Source organism: Primulina tabacum, chromosome 2 (genome assembly GCF_025594145.1).
Source record: "Primulina tabacum isolate GXHZ01 chromosome 2, ASM2559414v2, whole genome shotgun sequence".
In the NCBI taxonomy this organism is placed as follows: domain Eukaryota; kingdom Viridiplantae; phylum Streptophyta; class Magnoliopsida; order Lamiales; family Gesneriaceae; genus Primulina; species Primulina tabacum.
The window spans coordinates 46,359,065-46,384,278 of NC_134551.1; the positions used below are offsets into that span (position 1 = coordinate 46,359,065).

The window sequence follows — 25,214 nt, forward strand, 5'->3', positions numbered from 1 at the left end:
TTTTAATGTATTAATTTTGGTCCAATATGTGATTTAGTCAAGTGGCCTAATTTTACAAAAATAATAAATATATTATAAACTCATTAAGAAAGTGGGTTTAACACTAATTTTTTTTTTTATGTTTCTCAGCTATTTTTAGATTTATTTTCTTGACTCTATTTCCATGATTCGATTTTTGTAGACCATGTTATTGCGCATGGAAAGTATTTGATGAAATGAGTGAAAGAGATATATTGTCCTGTACTAGTATAAATTGTTGGCATATGATTTGTTTGTTTTTTTTATTGTGAGAATATGATTTGTTTAAAATAATGATAATGAATTTATTTGGAACTCAATCATAGTTGTTTAAAAAATATAGTGTGATTCTTTCAATATATTTTAGTATGAGGAAATTTATACATTATAGAAAAAAGAGATTTATTGATATTTTAGTGTGATTCATATTATGCACTTTAAACATCCGTGTATGTTCATATAGAAGAAATAATTTATTGGTATTTACTTTGTATATTTCTATTGTTTCGAACTCTTAATTATTTTTAATATATTCAATACCAAATTTTATCATACGTTTAGTTTTAAATTTTTAATTAAGCCAATAAAATGTGAAGTTTTATTATATATCATTTTGTTTTGGTCTCTATTTTGCACACACAATTTTGGTTCTAATCTTTTTAATATTTTTGTTTATATTAAGTTATTTTAATGTCAATTCAAGAGAGAAAGAGGAGAAACAATATTCCATCATTCTTTAAGCCAATAATAGATAATCTTTTATCACCCAAGATGACCGAAACTCATGCATCCATTCTTATTGAGGAGTTCGAACCTCCTTCTAAATCTCAAAGAGTTGAATGTGATGAAATTTCCCTGAACGAGATCCTGGATTGCGCATTTAGATGTGGCGACATCCCGTTATTCATCATGATGAAATTAGGCGAGCTTATATCAAAATGTGGTCATATCAACCTAAATTGTCAGAATACTCACGGTCTGAATCATGAAATCAACATCGTCGATTTCAATATATATGATTTAAAAAGTTCCCATGGTTAGAGTACTTCCCTTCGAAGGATGCAGTATTTTGTTTTCCGTGCTATATTTTTTAATTAAGTGAAGCGCAACAATCTATCTTCACAATTGAAGGGTTTAGAAGTTGGAAACACGTTAATGATGGAGCCAAGTATGTCTTTTTGTCTCACATTGAAAGTTCTAACTCGATACACAATAAATCTGCAAAATCTGTTGTTGATTTGATGAAAGTAACTCGGCATATAGATATGGTTATGAATCGAAAAACTTTAGAACATATTCAAAAAATCGATTTAAGCTTGCAGCAACAATTGAGAGCGTCCATTGGCTTAGTTTGAAGCATGTGGATTGAGAGATCATGATGAATCTTCATATTCCCAAAATCGTGGTAATTCCATTGAGATGTTAAAACTATTGGGGAAGTGGAATGCTAGTTTTGGTGATGTTATCTTAGACAAGGCTCCGGGAAATGCAAGATATATCTCACCAAAAGTTCAAAAAAAAAATCTTGCATATTATTGGTCATAGAGTCAGAAATAAAATTCATGATGAAATTGGAGATTCTAAGTTTTGTATTTTGGCGAATGAAGCGAAAGATGTTTCGAAAAAAGAACAGATGGCTATAATTTTGAGATTTGTTGATGCCCATGTTTTTTGCGGTAGCGTTTTTTCCAAATTGTGCATGTTCATGACACCATAGCTGCAACACTCAAGAAAGAAATATGTGATGTCCTTACTAGATATAATCTAGAAATTCACAATATGCGAGGTCAAGTGTATGATGGTGCTAGCAACATGAGTGGTGCTTTTAATGGATTTCAAACTTTATTTCTTAAAGATTGCCTCTATGCATAATATGTGCATTGTTTTGTCCATCGACTCCAGCTAGCATTAGTTGCAGCGGCTAAAAAGGAGATCTCTATATAGCTTGTCTTTTCAAATCTAAAGACTATTGTCGATCTTGTTACATTTTCTTCCAAGAGCAATGTCGAGTTACAATCTTCTCAAGTTAATGAAATTGCACGTTCTGTTGTTGCTGGTGAAAGCGAGACTGGGAGAGGAGCTAATCAGATTGGTACTTTGCATCGAGCAGGTACTACTCGTTGGAGCTCCCATTTTGATTCTATTTGTAGCTTTATAGATATGTATGATGCAACTTTTAATGTGCTCGAAAACATTATCACTGATGGCACCTCTACTTCAATGCACGGAGAAGCTTGTGGTTCATTAATAGTGATGATGTCTTTTGATTTCATTTTTATTTTGCATTTAATGCATAAAATAATGGGGATCACAAATTTGTTTTGTCGTGCCTTGCAACAAAAATCTCTTGATATCATAAGTGCAATGGATTTAGGTCTCCAACGACTAAAGAACTTTTCCTGACATTGAAAATAATGGTTTTGATATTCTTCTTTCGTATGTAAAATCATTTTGCACAAGATTGGATGTCGATATACCGGAGATGAGTTCTCATTATAATCATTCTAGTCGTTCATGCCGGAAAAAAAATATCATCACAGTTGAACATCACTTTCATTATGATACATTTAATGTTGCAATAGATTTTCAGTTTGAAGAGTTAAACTCTAGATTGAGTGATGCGACAGTAGAAATTATAATTCTTTGCTCTACTTTGGATCCAAAAGATAATTTTAAACGGTCCAAGATCGAAAAGATTTGTACTCTCGCTGAAAAGTATTATCTCGAGGACTTCACTGAACAAGAAATGCATTATTTGATGTGTCACCTACAACATTATGAGCTCGATGTAGTTTGTCATGAAAATTTTCAGAAATTGTCAACTATCTTAGAATTTTGCCGAGGGTTATTTGAAACAAAAAGTTGCAACACTATAATTTGATTGACAAGTTGATCAGTCCAGTTTTAACTTTGCCTGTTTCCACGGCAACTACGGAGCATGCATTTTCGGCCATGAAGCATGTTAAAACAGTTCTTCGTAATAAAATGGAAGATTGTTTTCTGACAGATTCTATGATTATCTACATTGAGAGAGAGTTTGCTTCAAATATAGGCTCAGATTCTATAATTGATAAATATTATTCTTGCAAGAATAGTATATCATAGCTTCAATAGTAAGATTTTGTCTATACAGATTATCTTTGTATATTTTAGTTTTAAATATTTAATTAAATCATCAAACATTAAATGAATTGTTTTAGAGATATTCATTTATTGATCTTCATTAATTTTTCTTGCAAGATGATGGAGATATAATATTATATAGTCAATATTTTGTCGGTTTCTGAATTTTACGAGTTCAATATTGAAAATATTGAAGATCTTGTTAATGAGAAATTTTCTGAGACTACGATGAACAAGTATTATAATTATAATTTTAATTGTTATGAATTATTTTGTTTTTTGTTTAAAAAAATTTGACCCGGATAGATTTTAAATACTGGCCCACCACTATCTATATAAAAATTGGAGTTTATTTATAAATCATTAAACAATTATTGTGGTACTTTCTCTCTACTAATTCTTCAAATTACTTGTGCTTACTTGTACATTTAACTACTCAAGATCACCCCACCTTCTTTCCAGTCAAGTCACCCCAACATGCTGCGGTGGAAGCACTTATGGAAGCTACGTATTCCTCCTAAGATACGTATCTTCCTATGGCGGGCATCGAATGATCTCATTCCAACAGCTATAAATCTTGCAACTCATCATGTTACAACAAACGGTGCGTGCTTATTATGTCAGTTCCATTATGCTTCTACGAGTCACTGTCTTTTGTTTTGTCCGGTTATTAAAAATATTTGGAAAAATACTCCTTTTTGGCATTGGATTAAAAAATACAACCATACCTCTTTCCTGGATTGTATTTTATTTGTGAGGAAGAATACACAGGATGATAACTTTGAATCCTTCGTTTGTCTGTGTTGGGCTATATGGGCTGAAATCTGCAAAAGAACACATGACAACGCTGGGCAGTTAAATGGGTTGGATGTGAGTTGGGTTTATGGTGTGATGGATAGCTTCAGGATTCTTCGACAGCTTCATGGGGAGGTGGAAGCTAATGGAAACCAGAATCAATGTACTACATGGGCACCTACACTGAACTCCCAGTATAGACTCGATGTCGATGCGGGACTTGATTCTATCAGAGATAAATATAGTGTGGGGATGGTGGTGAGGGATGCGCAGGGGAGAGTCCATGGGGCGAAAGCTTGTCGATTCGGTTTCCTGGAAGTGTGGTTTGTGCAGAACTTCTAGCTATAAGGATGGGAATGGACTTCTGCTTGGGGCTTGGGCTGGACAATGTGTGCATATTTTCCGACTTTCTGGTAGCGGTTAAGGTGGTGAGGGAAAAGAATTTCGATCTAAGCCACAGCGGCGGAGTGGCTGCCGAAGTTAGAGCGATGCTTGAGGATGAGTCATTCCTTTCGATACAACATATGAGGCGTACGACTAACAACGTCGCTCATGCTCTAGCTCAAGGAGCTCTAGTATTTTCTTTGTTATTTGAATGGACCGACGGCTTTCTTCCGTCGTGGCTCATTAATATTGTAACCCGAGACTTGACGGTTATTTGAGTTATGGAAATATTTCTATTCAAAAAAATAATAATAATAATACTCAAGATCACTTCCTAATGTTTTCTTTGCTAGCACTTGTTGAAACGGAGTCGAGCGGCAAAATTGTACATGCAATTAGAAAGGCTACCTATGTGGCTGAGAGCTAGCTAACTTGAGCCCGGTCTTTTTCATTCTTTGCTATATGAACTCGAAATATTGAAATATTGTAAAGTTGATATGCTTAGATTTCACGTAATCGGATATACTTGCTCAATATATAGGCAAAAACTTGTGTTAGACGGTCTCACAGGTCATATTTAGTGAGACAGATCTCTTATTTGGGTCATCATTGAAAAAATATTACTTTTTATTGTGAATATCGGTAGTGTTGACCGGTCTCATAGATAAAGATTCGTGAGATCGTTTCACAAGAGACTTATTCCAATATATAATGTGTATTGAAAGGGGAAAAAAAAAAGATGTGTGGAGAATTAGCCTTTTCAAAAAGTATACAACTTGAGAAATACTTTAATCAAATATATAAAATATATAGAAAATATTATTTATAATGTTGTTGGCTAATTGGCCAGTTATAAACACGCGATCCAATTTTTCAAATTTCTATTTGCACCTTTATTTACAAGAAAATCTATGAAATATTCAATTATAAAGCAAAAAAGATTGGGGTACTGTGTTGGGCCTAAAAAACAGATATTTGGGCCCGGAACACATTTCCAGCCTTCATGACAGTAATTCCGAAGCCCACATAGAAATTTGTAGAACTTTTGTTGCCACGAAAGGAACAACCAGACAACGAATAGGACTCCCATATTATTCGTTTTTGATACGCCCGCCATAATAAGTTTTATACTTTTTCATATATATATATATATGTGTGTATATATATGTGTGTGTATATTTGAAATGATATAATGAATGTAATCTAAAAGTAAATTTTCTCATACAAAAAAATATATTTTATTATCTAAAAGTAAATTTTATTATACAAAAAAATAAATTTCAAATATTTTGATTATAAATCTCTCAAAATTAATTGTGAATTTTTTAATGACATGAGAACTCGAAATCATTATTTTTCGATGATAGCCTGTAAATCACGCTAACTAAGTAAATAACATTGAGTAAACTTTGTGTGACAAAATTGTACGAGAACATGTTGGTAGAGATAATTGAATTTATGTTAATTGATTAAATATTATCTATTCTATGACTAAAACATATTAGGACTAAATTATGGATTTATTGATTACTGAAATCCTTACGTCAACAATCAATTAGTGGAATCTATGTCTGTTTGTACATCTTATCTAAAATTGTCTTAAATTTGAAGCTATCATGTAAAATATAATAAAATAAAATACATTTAGAATTTACCTTACACTTTGATTTTTGTGAAAGTTATTTTAAAACAAGTGGAAATAATATTTAATGTTATTATTCTATTTTAAATAATATTTTCAAATATTTAACCTTTAATTTTAATTCATGTATATTATGAAAATTATCGAATAAAATTTTTTAGTTGCTAATTTAAATTGTGTTGTTTTTCGATGAAGAGGCGATTTTATTTGCTAATCATGTCTAAGCAAAAACTTGTGTGAAACGATATCACGGGTAGTATTTTGGGAGACAGATCTCTTATTTGGGTCATTCATGAAAAGTATTACTTTTTATGCTAATTTTTTATTTTTTATTGAATATCGATAGAGTTGATCCGTTTTACTGACAAAAATTCGTGAGAGTGTATCACAATAGAAATACTCTGAGGTCAATGGGAAGCACCGGAAAATTAGCCAGCACGTCACCAATTTCTATGCTCAAGCCATCGAGATTTGGTTCAAAAAGCTATTTGGTAAACCTAAAAGACTAAAAGCAAACAACTCTGTTTCTCTCTCTAAAACTAAGCTATGAAGAAACAGTGCAGACGAGGCACCGTGCATCCAACGCCGCCGGCGGTATCCGACCAGGTGCTCTCGTTTTTGCCGGCGGTGATATTGACTTTGACCGCTGCTTTATCTCTTGACGGAAAGAGAAGTTCTGGCGTACCTCATCTCTTGCTCCTCCGCTAACTTTTCCAAGAAAACCCCCTCCGCATCCGGATGTTCCAAGGGTGCGGCCGCAGACCACCCTCCCCACTTCAATTGCTACTGTTTCCGGTGCTACACGAGTTACTGGGTGAAATGGGATTCGTCGCCCAATCGTCAGCTAATACACGAGATAATCGATGCTTTTGAAGATAGCCTTCTGAGCGAGAAGAAAAAGGAGAAGAACAAGAAGGAGAGAAGGAAGGGTAAAAGCATCAAAAGAGATATTATTAATCTTGAATTACATGGAGTCCGATAAGTCTGAGCCGGGTTTGACCAATCAAGATATTAACTTTCCATATTCGAACTCAGCTGCCGAGAATGATACCGCCACCGGCGGCGAGGAAGATAAGAACGAGGAAGGAGTGGCGGAGAAAGGGTCAATCAGGAGGTTTATGAGTTTTCTTGGAGACAGGATTTGGGGAACTTGGGGATAAAAGATATGAATTAAAGGGACAAAAGGTTGATTTTGCTTATACATTGCAAGAAATTCTACATCCTTGAGCAATCATGATGTAAATTATGAGTTAGTTTTTATATAAAAAAATCCTCTGTTAAATCCTTTGCTTAATATGTTTAATATTAGTTTGTTTCTTATTCAGTTTCCTTTTCATCTGTTTGGGAATTTCCATTTGCAAATTGTACATTTCCGTATATAGCAACCCCTGTTTAAATTTGGAAGTATTGATAACTCCTTGCTTTTATCTTTCTGGTATGCCCAAACAAAGCCGTCATTTTTGTGCTCCTAGTTTTCTCCCCTCTTATCTTTTCTACTGTCATCCTTCTCCCTTTTGTCCGCTTATCCATTTTCTTGATTATAGCCGTGGAGGTTGACTTTGGCATACATTTGTGGATGAAAATCTGGTAAAAAAAAAATTTAGTGAATAATATTGTACAGGTATAATACTTGTAAGGAAAGGCATGTCGGATTATAATGATTCCTGATTTTGGTCATTACGATTGTGATTATCTTGTCTGTCTGTCAGTCAGTCAGTCAGTCAGTCAGTCATACGTGAGAGATGTGTTTTTTGGTTACTCTTGAAATTTTAGCGAGATGTGAAAAGCATTACTCCACTCGTGATTGATGTATTGTATAAATTTCGTTAAATTGTGAGATATCACATCATTTAAAATTATTGGTGTTGAGATATGAAGAACATTAGTCCACTCGTGATTGATGTATTTTATATGTGATCTAACAGAGTTTGTCATCGATGAAATGTGGTATAGCTTTCAAATTTTTTACGATCTTATAAAGATCATAGATTTGATGACAAGAAAACGGTTCTGGAATGAGTTTGGCCAATTCGAGAACCGACTTTCTGAGTAAAAATTGGACTCGACCCAGATATGATCTGCCCCGACCAAAACTTGGCGAGTTTGGGTCTGGGTTGGATCTGCAAACTCGTTAAACATCAAACGTATTTTAATACTAATAAATACACAATAAAAAGTTCAAAAATCAATAAATTTATTAAAATTAATTAAACCATAACATTAAAATAAATAATTAACAAGAGACGAAACTATTTTGAATTAAGGTTAAGGATTAGGGCAATCATTATAAATAAATATAATATAAATTACAAAAATATTATTAGTGATATATATAATGGGAAGTTCAACCAAAAATTGATGTAAATTTTATATTAAAATAGTGTGATTGCTGCACCAAATACTACGTCAATCTCCAACTCATTTACTTCAAATCTTACACCTCTAAATATTCTTTTTGTTGAAGTTTATAATTAAATTATATAATAAAAATTAAATTATATATAATATGACCTAATAAACGAAAATTATTTAAATTGAAAAATATGAATACAAATTCAAATATAATACAGATACAACTTCAAATATAGTAAGAATACAATTTCTAATATTTGAATGACTATATTCATCCCACAAATGATCAACTAAAGTATTTTGTAGTGCTAAGTGAACATCTTTGTATTAAATTATATTATTTATAAATAATTAAATCAATTTATTCGTTAATTATTAATAATTAACATTAATCAATAAATAAATATTTAAAAAATAAATAATTATCATTTTTAGTTTTTATGTTTAGATATCTCATTATTAAAATAATAAAAAAAATATTTTATTATTATTTAAATAATATTTATATTTAAAATTAAATAATAAAAATAATACATATTTATAATAATTAAAACAAAAATGATTTTTTTTTTAAAAAAATGCCTCCTCTGCGCCAATTTGGCGTAGAGGCTGGTGGAGGTTGCGCTAGCACAGCCTTCATTCGAGTAAGTTTTTGCACCAAAATAGTGTTAAAACAACATTTTGGTCTAAATATTGTAGATGACCTTATGTATCTCAGACTTGCTTCTAGACCCGTCACGTTACTCGTATGAATGGGGCCTAGCACTGCCCTGAATGATGCGGATTTTATGTAGAAACCGATCCATTGTCATTCCTAACTTCAAATATAGTTTTTACCAAAGTTTTAAAAAGTGTGAATCACGTTGAAGGGTGAGATCGAAGCTTCAAATTTTTTAATATTAAACGATATTAATACGATATTAAGCGTGAAAAATATTTAATTTAAATTGTAATTTTAATTATCTTAAACAAATAAATGAAATAAATAATACCTAAATAAAATAAATTTAAGTGTAATACATTAGTTTATGTTAGATTCTAATTCAATATATTCTATGATTCATTTTATCTTTCGTGTTATCAAATGCAAACTCGATTTAATCAGACTATAAAACATTAGCATTAATATCCTTTAACTTGCAGGTGGTAAAGTGTCAATATCTACACATGTTTATCACCATTTTACTTAATTATCCAAGTTTGTGCATTATTAACATTATTTGTTAGTAAATTTCCTAATTTATGTTTCATTAATTCTTTTCTTCTTGTTCGTAAATCTTGCTTTTAAAAAAGTCATAATTAAACGTTATTAAATACGATTGTACATCGCTTAAAAAAAAACAATTATACATTCTAGCATCATTTACTAATAAAATTATTAATTTGTGTTTCCTATTTTTCATTAAAATCAATTTTATTCTTTTAAAAAAGTCTCACTAATTACACTTAATATAGTACACCTATGTTAGTGCCCTTTTGAGCGAAATAAAACGTTTTAAGCAAGTTTAAGTAAAAGACTTAATTAAGCTTTTTTTAAAACGCTGTTTTCACAATGATTCATGCCTTTCCATGGAAGTAGGGTCTTTAAATGAAGGGTACCATTTTTTGACTTTGTATTATTATCGTCCGGAGTGGTGTTTATTGCTTGTTCATTGTTCTTATAAATACATAATTTCATTTTTTATCATTGAATTATTTATATTTATAAGAATAAATGAATATGCCTAAAAAATGAAATTTCAAAAAATAAAATAATAATAATATCACTTTAATTCAAAACTAAATACATTTTTTTATTCTATGTCATGTTTATGTTCAATTTTTTTTTTTTTTTTTTTTTTTGCATCAAACAATATTATATTGATATTTAATATGGTTCGATTAAATTGAAGAACATACCACGTATCATAATAAATTTAAATAATTGATGTAGGTATTTTTAAAGTAAAAATATTTAATAACAAGAGACATACATAGAAAACTAAAATTAAAAATCGGTGTCAAATTGTTTCAAAAAAGTTATCCAAATAAAAACATATCAAAGTTTACGATATGCCTGGTATATATTTATATGATTGCACAATTTAAAATTAATTAAATAAAATAAATATATTGAATCGAAATTCAATTGTTCTTACTTTTTTTTAATTATAAATTCAAAAAGATTAGAATTTAAAAAAATTGGCATCCTTGTTATTTTAGATTAAAGCCTTGTCAAATCAAAGTTTCTTCAACATTTATTTTGCATATGAAAGAATAAAATTTATGTGAATCAATTCAATATATGTGTATTTGTATATGAAGTGAATCCTATACAAATTAAAAATTACGAAGATTTAATAGAAGGTATACTATTACTAGCTCGTGTGTGTGAGAGAGAGAGTTAGGTACGTAACAAGCCGATTGTTTAAATTCAATTCAAAAATATTAAATTTGACTTTGAATATAAATACTAGTGGATTAAGTCAAAATTTGAGTGATTACTTCGGATTATTACAACCTGCGAACTTGACGGGTTCTTTCCACGAAATTCGATTACCTTTGTTGTCTTGTTTCTGACTGGTACTCCTTCTATCATTTTCCCTTTTTTTTTTTTTTTGCTAAGAACATTGTTTGTTACGATCGAGTCTTGAATTCGATATCTTACGAACAATATGGCAGTAATGGGGAGAGAAGCTGAGCATGAAAGTTAATTTGGAGAGAGTTAGGCAAATTCCATAAGGAAATCATGGTTAAGCCTTAGGCCAATGCATAATCTAATGATATTAGGCGCACAACTTAGTTAATTATACGCAACTAACTTCTTAAAAGCATTGTCAAAATATTAGTTGCAGTGGAATTAATTTAATTAAAACATTGTTAATGTCGTTGTGGAGCTGTTGGGTGGCTACGCAATAATTTCGTCTCAAGTCAATGCACAAGGGTCCGATGCTAAGATTCAATTTTCCTATTTTTGACTTAGTAACTATAGACTAATATAGTTCATAAAAGAACAAATGAAAACGCCAAAAACTTCATTTTCCCCTAGTTATGAATTTGATATCAATAATTAAATCATTCGTGTCCATGTAAAGGTTGATTTGATTTCCAGATACGAGTGCAAAACTTGTAGACTGAATATGTTTGGATCGATATTGTCTAGAACAGGCACCAAATCAAATATTTTGGAACAGTGATGAAATTTTTAAAGACTTGGAACTCAAATATATAACCACCATATTAAACAAATCCGGCTTCAAAACTTCTTGAAGGGGTTGCCATTTTCAACAATTCAGGTTCCTTAAATTTTTCAATAATTCTGGGATGTCATAGCCAAGCATATCGTCAACAGTCTGAATCATTTTTGGCTTCAGTTTCTGGAATTCATCCATGTTATAACGAGCCAAGGACTCCCTAAACTGGTCCACATCAGGAAAGTCCCCCCCTCAGGAAGATGAAATTCTCGCTGGACCTGTGTCAGGGATATTCCAGTCATTGTCATGAACATTGAGTTTGTGTTTTATTACCTTGTTTCAAAGGGTGAACTAACATGTAGTGAAAAGCATACAAGTTTCAAGAGAGACCCACATCTTTCTCTCTTACTGGAGAAGAGCAAGGTCATGTATTCGGCGATTTACCTTTGCAAATAGGTTATCTAGATTAGCAATAAGCTTCTTCTGAGTTTTTTCTTTGCCCATTAAAGCAGGCATTTCCTTCTTGAGCTGACTGATTATGTAGGCATGGATCTTGACGGCTCTAGCGCGTTTGACAAATTCATTGATCTGGAAATGAAGTTGAATTAGTTTCCAATTTCGAGAAAATGAATCATGCTGATAATGATATGTAGGCAGCAAATGTAACATTTTTCGTTTATGTAAAGTTTGCTTTAGTCATTACCCGGCGATCACAAGCCCTTTTGGGGATGTCTATCAAATCTTGGAGGAGGTCATCCTGCTCTTTTTCAAATAGTTCCTTCCCCACTGGTCCAACGGCAGCTTCATTCACAGGCTTTTGGTCAAATGACCTTGTATATCACAGGAAATATCATTGACATCAACCCATGATTAACCAAGTACAATATGTTTCAGACATAGATGAGGTAAAGTTAACACTGGGAAAAATGGCAAAACTAATAATTAAGAATAAGAACGCACTCATGCTCATGAAGATTAGAGAAGTTTACAAGGAAATTATTATGAATTCTTTAAAAGAAGGGCAATGAAGTTTCAGTGTCAACAACCACATTTGGTGCAGACTGTCCGGTCTCTCATTCAAATGTAAACTCCAAGTGTAAGAGATGAGAATCCTACCCTATATAGACACGCGCTACCTCTGGAGTGTTCAAAACTTTCCCAAGTGACCACATTAGTGCTCCATAAACTTCTCATCAACTGTGACATGTGGGATGATAAGTCAGTATCCTTATTATACAAGAACTGTACCACGTGAATATCTACATAAATTGAGAACTCTGTTATACTAACCTGTTGAGTGTCAACTTGATCTGCTTTATTCAATACAACACGTATCTTGTCATCATGTCCACGTAACGATGAAATTACCCGCTTGAATTCATCGCTTATGTCGAGTTTATGAGGGTCAAACAAAAGAAGAATTAGATCGCATTTTGCTGCAAACCATGATACTACGCCTGTAAAATCATAGCTCCTTTGGGTCCGTTGTTTTTCACCAGATAGAACCCCAGGAGTGTCGACAAGTGTGATGTGTTCAAGCAACTGCAGGTAAAAATTGCACTAAATTGTCAAAAGCTTAACGTTGCAACCTATAATGCACTAAACACCTCTAAAATCATAACTTACGGGATGTGGCATTTGAGAACACTCGAATTTTGACAAAAAAGATCCACCAAAACTTGTCAAACCAGTAAACGGCATGTCAGCGTGAACAGCAACGCTATTACCAGGAATGTTCCGTTCATCTGGCCCAGACTGACAACATGAAAACATATAACCAATGAAAAACTTAAATACTCAAAAACAAAACAAGTCTCATCTAACTTCTAGTACCATGACAACAATGAATCTATCGGTGGTTGGCTCAGGTCCAATATGAGCACCTGAAAGGGAAAAAAGAAGAACATGTCACAAGCTAGAGAATAACATCGACATGAACTATAAAGTTATTTAAATATTCTAAATGGTCAGAACCTAGCTAACCTGGATAGTTACATTGGAGCAAGTGTTTTATAAATGTGGTTTTTCCAGTTGAGTACTGGCCCAAAAGCATAACCATTGGTTTGGCATCAAAATCACTACTCGTCTGTTAGTAAAGAAAATATTTATAAGTAATTACATGCCCATGTAAATAAAAATTTATGTTCTTCTATACACAAGAATGCCATCTTAAATCCACCCACCAAGGCAGGAGATACCAAATCATTAAATCGATAAGTGGCTTCAAGTGGCTTCAACTTTTCATTGTATAACATCTTCAACCATCGACAACCGAAGTAATGGCTTCAAATGAGGTGATGCTCTGGCAAAAATATTAAAAATAATGAGTCAGACACTCAGACAATAAAAATATATATAAAACTAAATCTAAACAACAGGCTGAATTATCTTAGAAATTTATATCAGTTGACAACACATTGTCTTCAACATAATGGTGGCTTCCATGTTTTCAATGTAATGGTTCACATTTACTAGTAGGAATCACTTAATATTATGTCAAGTGAAATTAGCATTGTCCTCTATTAAGCAGAAATTCACCTAATTGTTTTAATCAAAGTTTTCAACTAACACTTGAGTGAAACTAATGATAGTAGTACCTTGTTTCTAGACTTCTTGCTAAAAAAACTCTTAGCAGAAGTTGTCTGCGGATGAGTACTTCCTGCATTGTTTTTAATGACAATCTCATCAAAAGCTCCATAAGAATCAAGTTTTATATCAGACAATAAAATATTTTACTTACCATTAATTTCAGAATGGCCATTTGATATTGGAACTCCACCCTTCTGGGTGAGAAATGCAAGGCTGAGACCTCAGTAGATCATAATATTGTATATGATAAACGATACAAAGATTGAAAACTACTTACTTCGACAAAGGTATCCAAACCTTCCATAGATGGAGGACTCAGTGTTTCGAGATGATCTTCAAGAACAAAAGATTCAATTTGAGTTAAACGATTATGAACACGTAAAGCACAACTGAGATAATGGGATAAAGCACCTTGTTGCCAATATAAACACTGTTTCTTAGGTGTCACTGTAAAATATGATTTATTTTTCTAAAATTGTAGTTTTGCATCAAACAAAAGTATAATTATGTTATACAGAAGAAAAATACTTCAAAATCAGACTACAGAGAGTAAAAAACCCTTGCTAGCCTAAGTAGTTTGTGTGTAAAGGACGAGAAAAGGTATCGAATTTATTCACTTGCATGTGTTCTTCAGGAGATCTGAAGTCAGTTCATGTCCTTCTTGTGCCAGAGATAGGAGCTGAAATAGGAAGCAAAGGCAAAAGGAAGCAAAGAGAGAAAAAAGAGCAAACATGAATACAACAATCTCTTATGCATCAAGTCCTTCTAATTTTTAACCTTTTTAATGTAGAATAAGAACCTGCATTGCAGTGATGAACTCCTCCAATCCTAGAAATCCTTGTCTTTTTGAATCAGCAATTGCCCAAACCTTTTACAGCAGGTACGAATCAAATTATAGGCGAATTTTAGAGGAAAAACTATGTATGAATAACTCATACTTGAGCTGAATCAATCAAAGAAAAATTATTCGCCCATAAAAAACCACAACATCAGAAAGTATTTGTCCCAAGTTAAAAACAAACATCGAGTATATCATTGAGTTGAGCATGCTTTCCTGCTTCAATCCTCCAACAAGTAAATGATGACACAAAACCATCCAAAACTTGGAGTTCGAGTCATCTAAATATATTTTTACCAGTTTCTTAAAGACCAAAATCTACCAAAATTAAATATGAGCAATAAAATGGGCCGCACACTCTCCTTGCATTTATCCAGTGGGAGTCTGGATCGCAACCTCTTCAATCAAAGCAAAACCATGAAATAAAAGATTTGCTTAGGGAAAAAATTGAAAAAATGAGTGTACATTCTGGTGTTAATACCCGCTTAAGTTCAGGCTTTGATAAATTGGACATAGCGAAAAAGGCAATCGCGTCCTTACCTGTCAAACGGCCATCGCCATCTAAAAGCATAAAAGAATCGATCAATCGATGAGATACTGGGAAAACACTTCAAATGATTGTAAAAAAGTGTTAAAATATAGGTAAGAAAAGAACCAGAATCGGCGATGTTGAACCAAGTTCGATACATTTTCTGAGACTCCTTGGAATACGAGTTCATCGTGAGTAGTGGGATTTCCATTTCTCACTTCTCAGTGAATTTAAACGTGTGGACAACGGCATCCGCATCCGTCGAAATTAATCCATGTTAATAACTCTCCATCTCATCAAAAATGATGGGGTCCGCGAGCCACATATTCATTACATTAACACTTCCCCATTATTAACACACAACTCACATTCATTTAATTTCAACTTTCATTATTTATGAGTCTCACTGTCCACTTACTCATTTTTTCATTTTTAATATTTAATATCTTTCTAATATTTTTAAAATTTTACAACAAATATTACTAAAAATAAATAGTATTATTATTTTAAAAATAACTTAATTCCAATATTCATTAAAATATTATTAAGAAATGAAAAAAAAGTTGGACTCTTTTATTTAAAATATTATTCAACACAATCTCTTTGAAAAAAACACAAAATACAAAGAAAACGAATTACGATAATCGAATATAGCCGTTGGTGCATAATTTTGCCGTTTGAAAATAGCCGTTGGTGATAATTAGCGACGGTTTTTCAAAAACCGTCGCACATAGCGACGGGTGTTAAAAAACCGTCGCAAATAGCGACTTTTTTTTAAAAAAAACAGACGCTTTTCACTTTGCGACGGTTTACGAAAAACCGTCGCAAAGTTGCGATGGTTTACGAAAAACCGTCGCAAATTTCGAAATAACGCCGTTCATTCTGATGAATTTCTTGGCTGCTATGTCAGACAAGATTATTAATTCTTGCGCCCACATTGGTGGGCGAAAATTAATGGGTGTTATTAACACCCAAATGTGGGTGCCCTAAGTGACGAGGATTAGTGACTTTGTAAGGAAGAATTTGAAAAGTTGGGGAAGGGGGAATTCAATTTTGTACCTGCTTTTATCCTCTCCGGTTTTCTCTCTTAAATATCTTACAGTTTCTTCATAAGTCGCTTTCTAACATTTATCGAGCTAATGAAACACCATCCTCCGTCAAAAATCAAAAAAGCAAAATCATGCTTTTTTTTTTTTTTTGAAATAGCAAAATCATGTTTTTAGTTTCTTATGTAAATGTGTTCGAGCTTTTATAGCATAGGACATACTGTATTTGATTTTTGAAAAATAAAAAATGTATTAGTTTATTAATATTTTTATAGAGTTTTTTATGTTTTTTAAATTTTTCACAAACATATAAAATCGAGTCATTAAATTATTGATAATCACGTAGAAAAGAAAGTTGTCAATTATTGATAATGATAAATCAAAATTTTCAAAATGAATTCTATTTGAAATTTGAAATTGAATTTGAAAAGATAAATTTAAAAGTTTGTGATTAACAAAAGCTGAGTTAGACTCTTGACTTATGTTATGTTGTCTTGTTTCATTTTCATAAAATTAATTTCCAAAAATAAAATTAGATCGTGTTATTTTATTTTTATTTTTAAAAAAATACTATTTACCATTTTTTTTATCTCTAGCAATCATTAATTCTAATTAAGTGAGTCTCTTAAATATGTTGTGTTTTTGTTGATCTTCGAAACACAGAGTAGTACGAGTTGATACAAGAAAATTTCTTTGTCTGCAAGACGAATTTGTCTGTATGTATGTGTTATATGATATGACAATCGTCCCCAAATACAACAACTCAAATCTAAAAATGTAGCACAAAAATTTCTGGATGGCAGCGAACAACAATATGCTTGAACTTTCAAGTTTCGAATGAGAAAAGGATGTAACGAAATGAGTATGCAAAAGTATCTGATGAATGCCTGCAGATGACTATTTAAAGAGTGAGTTACAAAAGCCAGGGGACACACCTTTCTGTGATAAGTCAAGGGACGCACCCTTCTGTGATAAGTCATGGGACGCGCGGTTATGTGCGAAGAGACGCGTGGTTGCACCAGAAGGCAGTCACACGAGATGTGACTGGAGCACTGAAGGGTGCAGACATTGGACTCTTTCGAACATAAAAACTATTTTTCAAAAAAACTTTTTCCAAAAATATTAATATGGTCAAGAGACCACACCGCATTGAACCGGGCCGGCACCACGAGCATGCCTGTGTGTGTTTCACCGAGACTCAGCCTATTAGCGTCTTTCCTTTCTAAGAACTTTTGGTACCCTTTGGGGCACAAACATTTAGCTAAAACTTGGAGCTAATAAGGCAAACTTTATTTGGCACATTTCCCAATGTGGGACAGTTCCCACATCCTTTCATTCACCACTCACCATTTATCCAACAATCTCTCACATGAATGAAATTAATGCATGTATGTATATTCACTAAAAAGCTCTTATGAATTATTATTGTCTCAGGATAAGTAGTTTTTTTACTTGGAACCTTCTTTAGTAATATACTACCGGATTTATTAGTTGTCTAATGACATAATGTCTTGAACTAGCCAATCGTTTATGTAAACCAAGTCAATAGTACTTACATGACAATAATTCTAACATATTATGTTCTCATATTGTGTCCATTTTAGCCGTGGATTATATCTTAGATTCATAAGTATTTTTCATTGAAGCGGACATTACTTCTCACTAATATAGGTGATCTCCTATCTAGAGTATCATGTTTACCCTAACTCTTAGATATATGAATCATTAAAAGAAAACTTCATCTCACCACATGTTGCAGGTTTTTTCTACTTGGATTTTTATAGGAATGAGCCTTAACTGATTCCAAATACTCAAACTAATATTTATAACTTAGTTTTCCTATTTAACCAAGGTCTTAGCATCTCCAATTCACAAGTTTGGGTTACCGCTACAAATATTTTATTTTGTGAGTTTTAAGCATATTCCTCTTAACAAATTGTACATTTGATCTCTGTTTATTCTTTTAGTAAATGGATCCGCTAGGTTTTCCTTTCATTTCACATATTCAACAGAAATAACCCCGTTCGATATCAACGGTCTTATGATATTATGTCTCTATCGAATGTGTCGAGACTTACCATTGTATATACTTGCATGTGCTCTTCCTATTGCCGATTTACTATCACAATGAATAATAATATCACAAGCACTCTTGTGGATCGAGCTATACATGTTTGCTTAGAAGATTTCCATGACATTGCTCCTTCACCTATTGTGAATATATATCCGCTAGTGGACTTGGAGTCTTTTGTGTCAGATATCCAATTGGGATCACAGTATCCTTCTAAAACTGCAAAATATTTTGTATATATCAAAACATAGTTAAATGTATATTTTAAATATCCAAGCACTCTTGTTAAGGCTTTCCAATGATCTTTATTTGGATTACTTATGAACCTACTTAACTTATTCATTATATATGCAAGGTCTGAACGGGTACAGTTAGTCAAGAACATTAGACTATCATTGTCCTTGCATATTCAAGTTGTGAGATAGGTTCTTCTCGATTCTTTGCTAAATGAACGCCTAAATCTATAGTTGTTCTAGTAGGAAGACTGTTTAACACACTAAATCTTTCAAGTACCTTTTCAATATAGTGAGTTTGTGATAAAATAATTACATCAGGTGTTCTAGAGATTTTAATCCCTAATATAATATCACATAACCCCAAGTCTTTCATATCAAAATGTTTTTTTAACATTTTCTTTGTATGCATAATCAACTCGTGATTACTTCTCATAATCAATATGTCGTTCTACATAAAGGTAGACAATTATATAAGCGGTTGCAATACCTTTAATATAGACACATTTGTCACATTAATTGATTTTGAAACCATTTGACTTTATCTTAGTGTCAAATTTTTCGTGATATTGTTTAGGTGTTTGTTTGAGACCGTATAGTGACTTGACAAGTTTACATACCTTCTTTTCTTGTCCAGGTTCACGGGTTGCTCTATATACATTTCTTCTTCCAATTCGCCATTCAAGAAGGCTGTTTTTACATCCATTTGATGAATCTCAAGATTATGCAAAGTAGTAATGGCTATGAGAACACGAATGGATGTAATCCTAGTGACTGGAGAATATGTGTCAAAGAAATCATATCCTTCTTTTTGTTTAAAACTTTTAGCTACCAATCGAGCTTTATATTTATCTATAGATCCATCTTCTTTATATTTCCTTTTAAGGATCCACTTGCATCCAAAAGGCTTACAACCCGGAAGGAGATCAGTCAACTCTCAAGTATGATTATACATAATGGAATCTATTTCATCTTTTATTGCATCTTTCCAGAAAGATGCTTCTGGATTGCATAAAGCTTCTCGAATAATTCTTGGTTCATCATCTAACATGTAAGTCAGAAAATCAGGACCAAAGTACTTTTTAACTCTTAATATATCTTGGTTCATCATTGATTTCGATGGAATCAATTGTAGATTCATACGATCATTTGTTAGAACCTTCTTTCCTTTCCTTACAAGGAAAGTTGCTTTAAAAAATATTGCATTTTTTGATTCTATGATTGTTCCTTCATTAATATCATAAATGACTGACTTGTGCACTAAGAAGCGATATGCACTACTATTATGCACATATCCAATAAAAATGCAGTTCACTGTTTTGGGTCCAATTTTAACTTATTTTAGCTTATGTATTTCTACTTTAGCCAATCACTCCCACACTTTTAGGTATTTGTAAGATGGTTTCGATCCTTCCATAATTCATATGGAGTTTCATCTATCCCTTTGTGTAGTATTTTATTAAGAATGTGGTTTGCAGATAAGATTGCTTCCACTCCACAGATTTTGAGGTAAGCCAGAATTTATCAATAACGCGTTGATCATCTCCTTAAGAGTATGATTTTTACGTTTTGCAACTCCATTGGATTGAGGTGAGTATGGCGCTGTAGTTTGATGAATTATGCCAGAGTTAGTACAAAATTCTTCAAATGGAGTGACATACTCTCCACCTCGATCACCTCGAATCATTTTGATTTTTGTACTCAGTTGATTCTCGACCTCATTTTTTATAATTTTTGAAAGCTTCTAAAAGCTTCATCCTTGCTTTTCAATAGATAGACGTAACAAACCTTGAGCAATCATCAGTGAACGTTATGCAGTACTTTTTCCCGCCTCGAGTTTGCACAAGTTTTAAATCACATACGTTAGTGTGAATCAATTCAAGTGGCTTAGTACTTCTTGTCACATAATAGAATGAAGTTTTAGACATCTTTGCTTCAAGACAAATCTCACACTTATCTCGTGGATTTATTTTAAATGCAGGTAGTATATTTAGATTTGCAAGTCTACGTAAGGTGTTGAAGTTAACATGTCCTAATTTTTCATGTCATAAATTAGAACTTTCAAACAAGTAAACGTGATCATTAACTTTATTCTTTGCCTCGTGGCGGATAACATTCATTGCATTCATTTTAAAGAGACTATTATCTTGGTACCATTTGCCTACAAATACACCATTTTTAGTTAGAATAAACTTGTCTGATTCAAACACAAGCCTAAAGTCGGCCTTACTCAACAAGGATCCAGAAAATAAGCTCTTTCGATGTCTGGCACATGCAGTACATTCCTCAACGATATCTCTTTCCCGGAAGTCATCTTCAGTACCACTTTGCCAATCCATGTGACTTCAGAAGTCATAGAGTTTCCCATAAACAATTTCCTTTCACTTACAGAAGTGTAGGATGAGAACATATATTTGTCAGCACAGATGTGGCTAGTAGAGCTGGTATCTACCCACCATTCCCTTGGATTATCCACCAAATTGGCTTCGAACATAACTGCGGATAGATCAAGTTCCGATAGGTCTATTGGTACATATCTTTCCTCGATGACGTTGGCTTGATTTGGTTTATGATATTTGTTGTCTTTCTTCGGAAGACGACAATCTTTGGTCATAAGATTTGGTTTGCCACACTTGTAGCAACTTCCTTTGAACTTCTTGGTCTGCCCTCGCTTCTTCTCATTTAGAGGGCGCTTTTTCTTGTGACTGGTGCAATATTATGTCAGATTGGCCTTGACCTCGGCCTCCATTGCCCTTTCGTATGTTTTGGCTTCAGAGTTTTCGGCTGTCTTCCTCAATTCAAAGCCTCATAATCAGATCTTCAAGTTTTATCTCCTTGTGTTTGTGCTTAAGATAGTTTTTGAAGTCTTTCCACATTGATGACAATTTCTCAATAATAGCCTCCACTTGGAATGGTTCATTAATTTCCATCTCCTCTGCCGATAAGTCATGAATAATAATTTGAATTTCTTGTACCAGCTTATTACAGATTTGGTGTCCACCATTTTGAAGTCCAGAAATCTACTAACAACAAAACAAACTTCTTGACTCATGCATCTTATGTCTTGTACTTTTTCTCCAATGAGTCTCACAACTCCTTGGCTGTCTTCACAGAGCAGTAGACACTGTAAAGCATGTCGTCAAGTCCGTTCAGAATATAGTTGCGGCATAGGAAGTCACTATGGTTCCATGCATCAACAACAGTCCTTCGTTGCGAGTCTGTATCGCCTTCGGAGATGACAGGAGGGGACTCTGTCAGAAAACAAGACGAACTCAATGTGGTCAGATAGAATAACATTTTCTACTACCGACGTTTGAAGTCGGCACCAGAAAAATTTGGAAGCTTTTCACCGTGAGCGGGAGCAGCAGGGGAAGTAGGTACGGGAGTGAATGATCCAGTCGACATATCGGCAGAATGAAGATCAATAAGAAACAAAAATTCGTCTTGCGATTTTTAGTTGTGTTTTTCTTGATCTTCGAGACAGAGAGTGGTACGAGCTGAGGTAAGAAAATTTCTTTGTCTGCAAGACGAAATTGCTCGTATGTATGTTCTATATGATATGATAATCGTCCCTAAGATACAACAACTCAAATCCAGAAATGCAGCACTACAATTTCGGGATGGCAATGAACAACGATATGCTTGAAATTTCAAGTTTCGGATGAGAAAATGATACAACGAAATGAGTATGCAAAAGTATATGATGAATGCCTGCAGCGGATTATTTAAAAAGTGAGTTACATAATCCAGAGGACACACCCTTCTGTGAAAAGTCAAGGGATGCACCCTTCTGTGATAAGTCAAGGGACGCACGTTTATGTGCGAAGGGACGCACGGTTGAGCCAGGAGGCAGTCACACGAGATGCGACTGGAGCACTGACTGGAAGGTGCAGACATTGGACTGTTTTGAAAATAAAAATTGTTTTTCAAATAAAAATTATCCAAAAAGATTAATATGGTCAAGAGACCAAAGCGCACCGAACCATGCCGGTCGACCTCGCGCGCGTGTTTCACCGAGACCCAGCTTATTAGTGTCTTCTCCCTTCTAAAAACTTCTGGTACCCCTTGAGGCCCAAAACTTAACTCAAATCGGAGCTAATAAAGAATACTTTATTTGACACATTTCTCAACGTGAGACAGCTCCCACATCCTTTCATTAACCATTTTTCAAAAATATATATACTTGGAGATATAACTCTAAAATCCTAGTGAAAAAATTATATTTAACAACGCCGTTTCAGAAAATTGACGAGTCATCTATCACGATCTAATGTTTTAACTAAATCTACCATTGATTCATGTTGTAAGGTGAAATGATTGATCAATTTGAAGAATTATTTCAAATCTATTGTTTTTAGGGTTTTTTTATTAATTAGAAAAAATAAAAAATTTAAAAAATATTGTAACACGGAGCGGATTTGCAAAAATACAGCAAAATGTTATTGTCTGAAGCGGACGCTGCAAGGTGATTCCTGAAATCAGCTTTACGTGATTCCATAGTTTAACTTTCTGCGATTCTCGACTCTTATATCAATTATAGGATCGAGCGCTTTCGACTTTACCAAAACCTAAATTTAGGACTGAATATTGGTAAATCTACCAAAAGCTATAATTTGTAGTAACGGTGCAACACAAACCTTTTAAACCCCCACAACAATTCAAGCGTCACATTTTGATTGTAGCATCCAAACACACGTTAATGTCACAAACTAACTTCTCCATTTTTTTAATAATTCATAACATTTGTTTCTTCAACGTTTTGAAATTATCTGCCTCATTTTCAAAATAAATTTTATTGGAGAAAAGTGAATAACCGACTAAATATTTCACCATATTAAAATTAATAAAAGTATATAGTCCCTTAAAAAATAGTATGTAATTTTATCCAAAAAAATAAAAGTTTTATATGCACACAATGTGTGTGCCTGATGACTAATATCATTTAAAATTGATGATATATGTTTTAAAGTATTTCACCAAAAATCCATAACAGTATAAAAACAATAAACTCCTTAAACTTATTCATTTTGTTTTTGTGAATGTGAATTATCCATTTGGTTATTTTTCCACTAGTTTATAAGCTTTTAAAATTCTTCGATTCAATTGATTTACTCTATCCCTAAAATTAATTTCGTAAACAATTTATATTCAATTATTTTTAAATCTTTAACTATCTACACTTATTATTATTATTACTTTATATGCTTATTTTTTACTTATAAATTATAAATATTTATTTCATTTATTGCTACAATATATAATTTATTTAATTATAATTTCGAACCTGAGAGCTTTCAAATAAATTAAAAATCTTCGAGCTTCCCCTCGGCACCAAAAACTGATATAACAATTATTTTACTAATTATTTGGTCAAATATTAAAGAATTTAGCATTATCATTCTTTATATTCATATTATTTAATAAAATAAATAATAATTAACCATTTTTCTCGCGCCTCTCATTTCTAATTCCCCACATTTATAATTTTTGCTTTGATTTAATCTCCATCCGTGCACTCTCTCTTCCTTCACTTGAAATTCCCATTCCCTCTCTAAAAAAATCAAATATTATTCTCCTCTTTTTGTGCCGCCGCTTCCCATCCCTTCGTTGCAGTATTACGAATTCTGGAGATATTTAGTATTTTTTTCCATTTTATTTCTTTTGCTGACAAAAAATATAAATATAAGAAAGAAGGAAAAACGTGTAGGAAATGGCGACGACCATAACTTACAATTTTGAAAAACAATACATGCACCGCCTCAACTTTAGAAAGTTGAGTCACACATGGGCTTCTTCTTTTGACTCTCGGGCTCCCGATAAACTCATCGATGATATGAGAAATGCCTATAAATACCGTGATTGAGGTCCCTAAGCACACACATCATAAAAAAAATATACGCAATCTACAGAGAGTGTTGAGTGCTTAGCATACATCAATCGGAGGAAATCTGAAAATTTTCAAATTATTCAATGGCCGGTAACACTCGATTCGTTTCCGCATATTATTTATCATGTTTATATACATGTGGAAACATGATTTTGAGAAAAATTCTGACAATATTTTGATGGTAGTCGCCACAAGCTTCGGGTGTCTTGGTCATCTTATTTTGCTAGTGTTGTTGTTTAACTTGTTGCTGATGTTTTTTTTAAGTTTATTTTGGCATTTCTTGCAGTTATTGCTGATGATAATCTAGCCGTGTTTAAAAACATAACCACATCTAAAAGTGCAATATGTCCATTCAGATCACACACAAAGATCACCTAATTAGCACTATGATAAAAAAAATGACGCAAATTAGTAAACTAAAGCCGTGAAATAACCGACAACGACCAAAACTAGAAAAATTATAAATTTCAAGAAACAAAAATTGTAATTTTGCAGTTATGTTAGCATATAGATTAATGGAACGAATATATATGT

At 32.8% G+C, this 25,214-nt stretch overlaps 1 protein-coding gene and 1 pseudogene across 1 annotated transcript; one reads left to right on the plus strand and one right to left on the minus strand.

The window, feature by feature from the left end:
• The first annotated feature begins 6,408 nt into the window (after positions 1-6,408).
• On the plus strand, positions 6,409-7,286 carry LOC142537950 (uncharacterized; annotated as a pseudogene).
• A 4,110-nt stretch (positions 7,287-11,396) lies between these two features.
• On the minus strand, positions 11,397-15,689 carry LOC142532789 (EH domain-containing protein 1-like). The gene is given in 18 exon segments (XM_075639251.1): positions 11,397-11,739; positions 11,742-11,765; positions 11,932-12,075; positions 12,191-12,317; positions 12,604-12,676; positions 12,774-13,029; positions 13,114-13,242; positions 13,321-13,370; positions 13,471-13,573; positions 13,671-13,747; positions 13,750-13,789; positions 14,085-14,146; positions 14,228-14,270; positions 14,354-14,409; positions 14,698-14,755; positions 14,876-14,944; positions 15,396-15,475; positions 15,570-15,689. Coding segments are annotated over 18 exon segments (1,638 nt in total). The 5' UTR covers positions 15,655-15,689; the 3' UTR covers positions 11,397-11,577.
• Between the last annotated feature and the right edge of the window lie 9,525 nt (positions 15,690-25,214).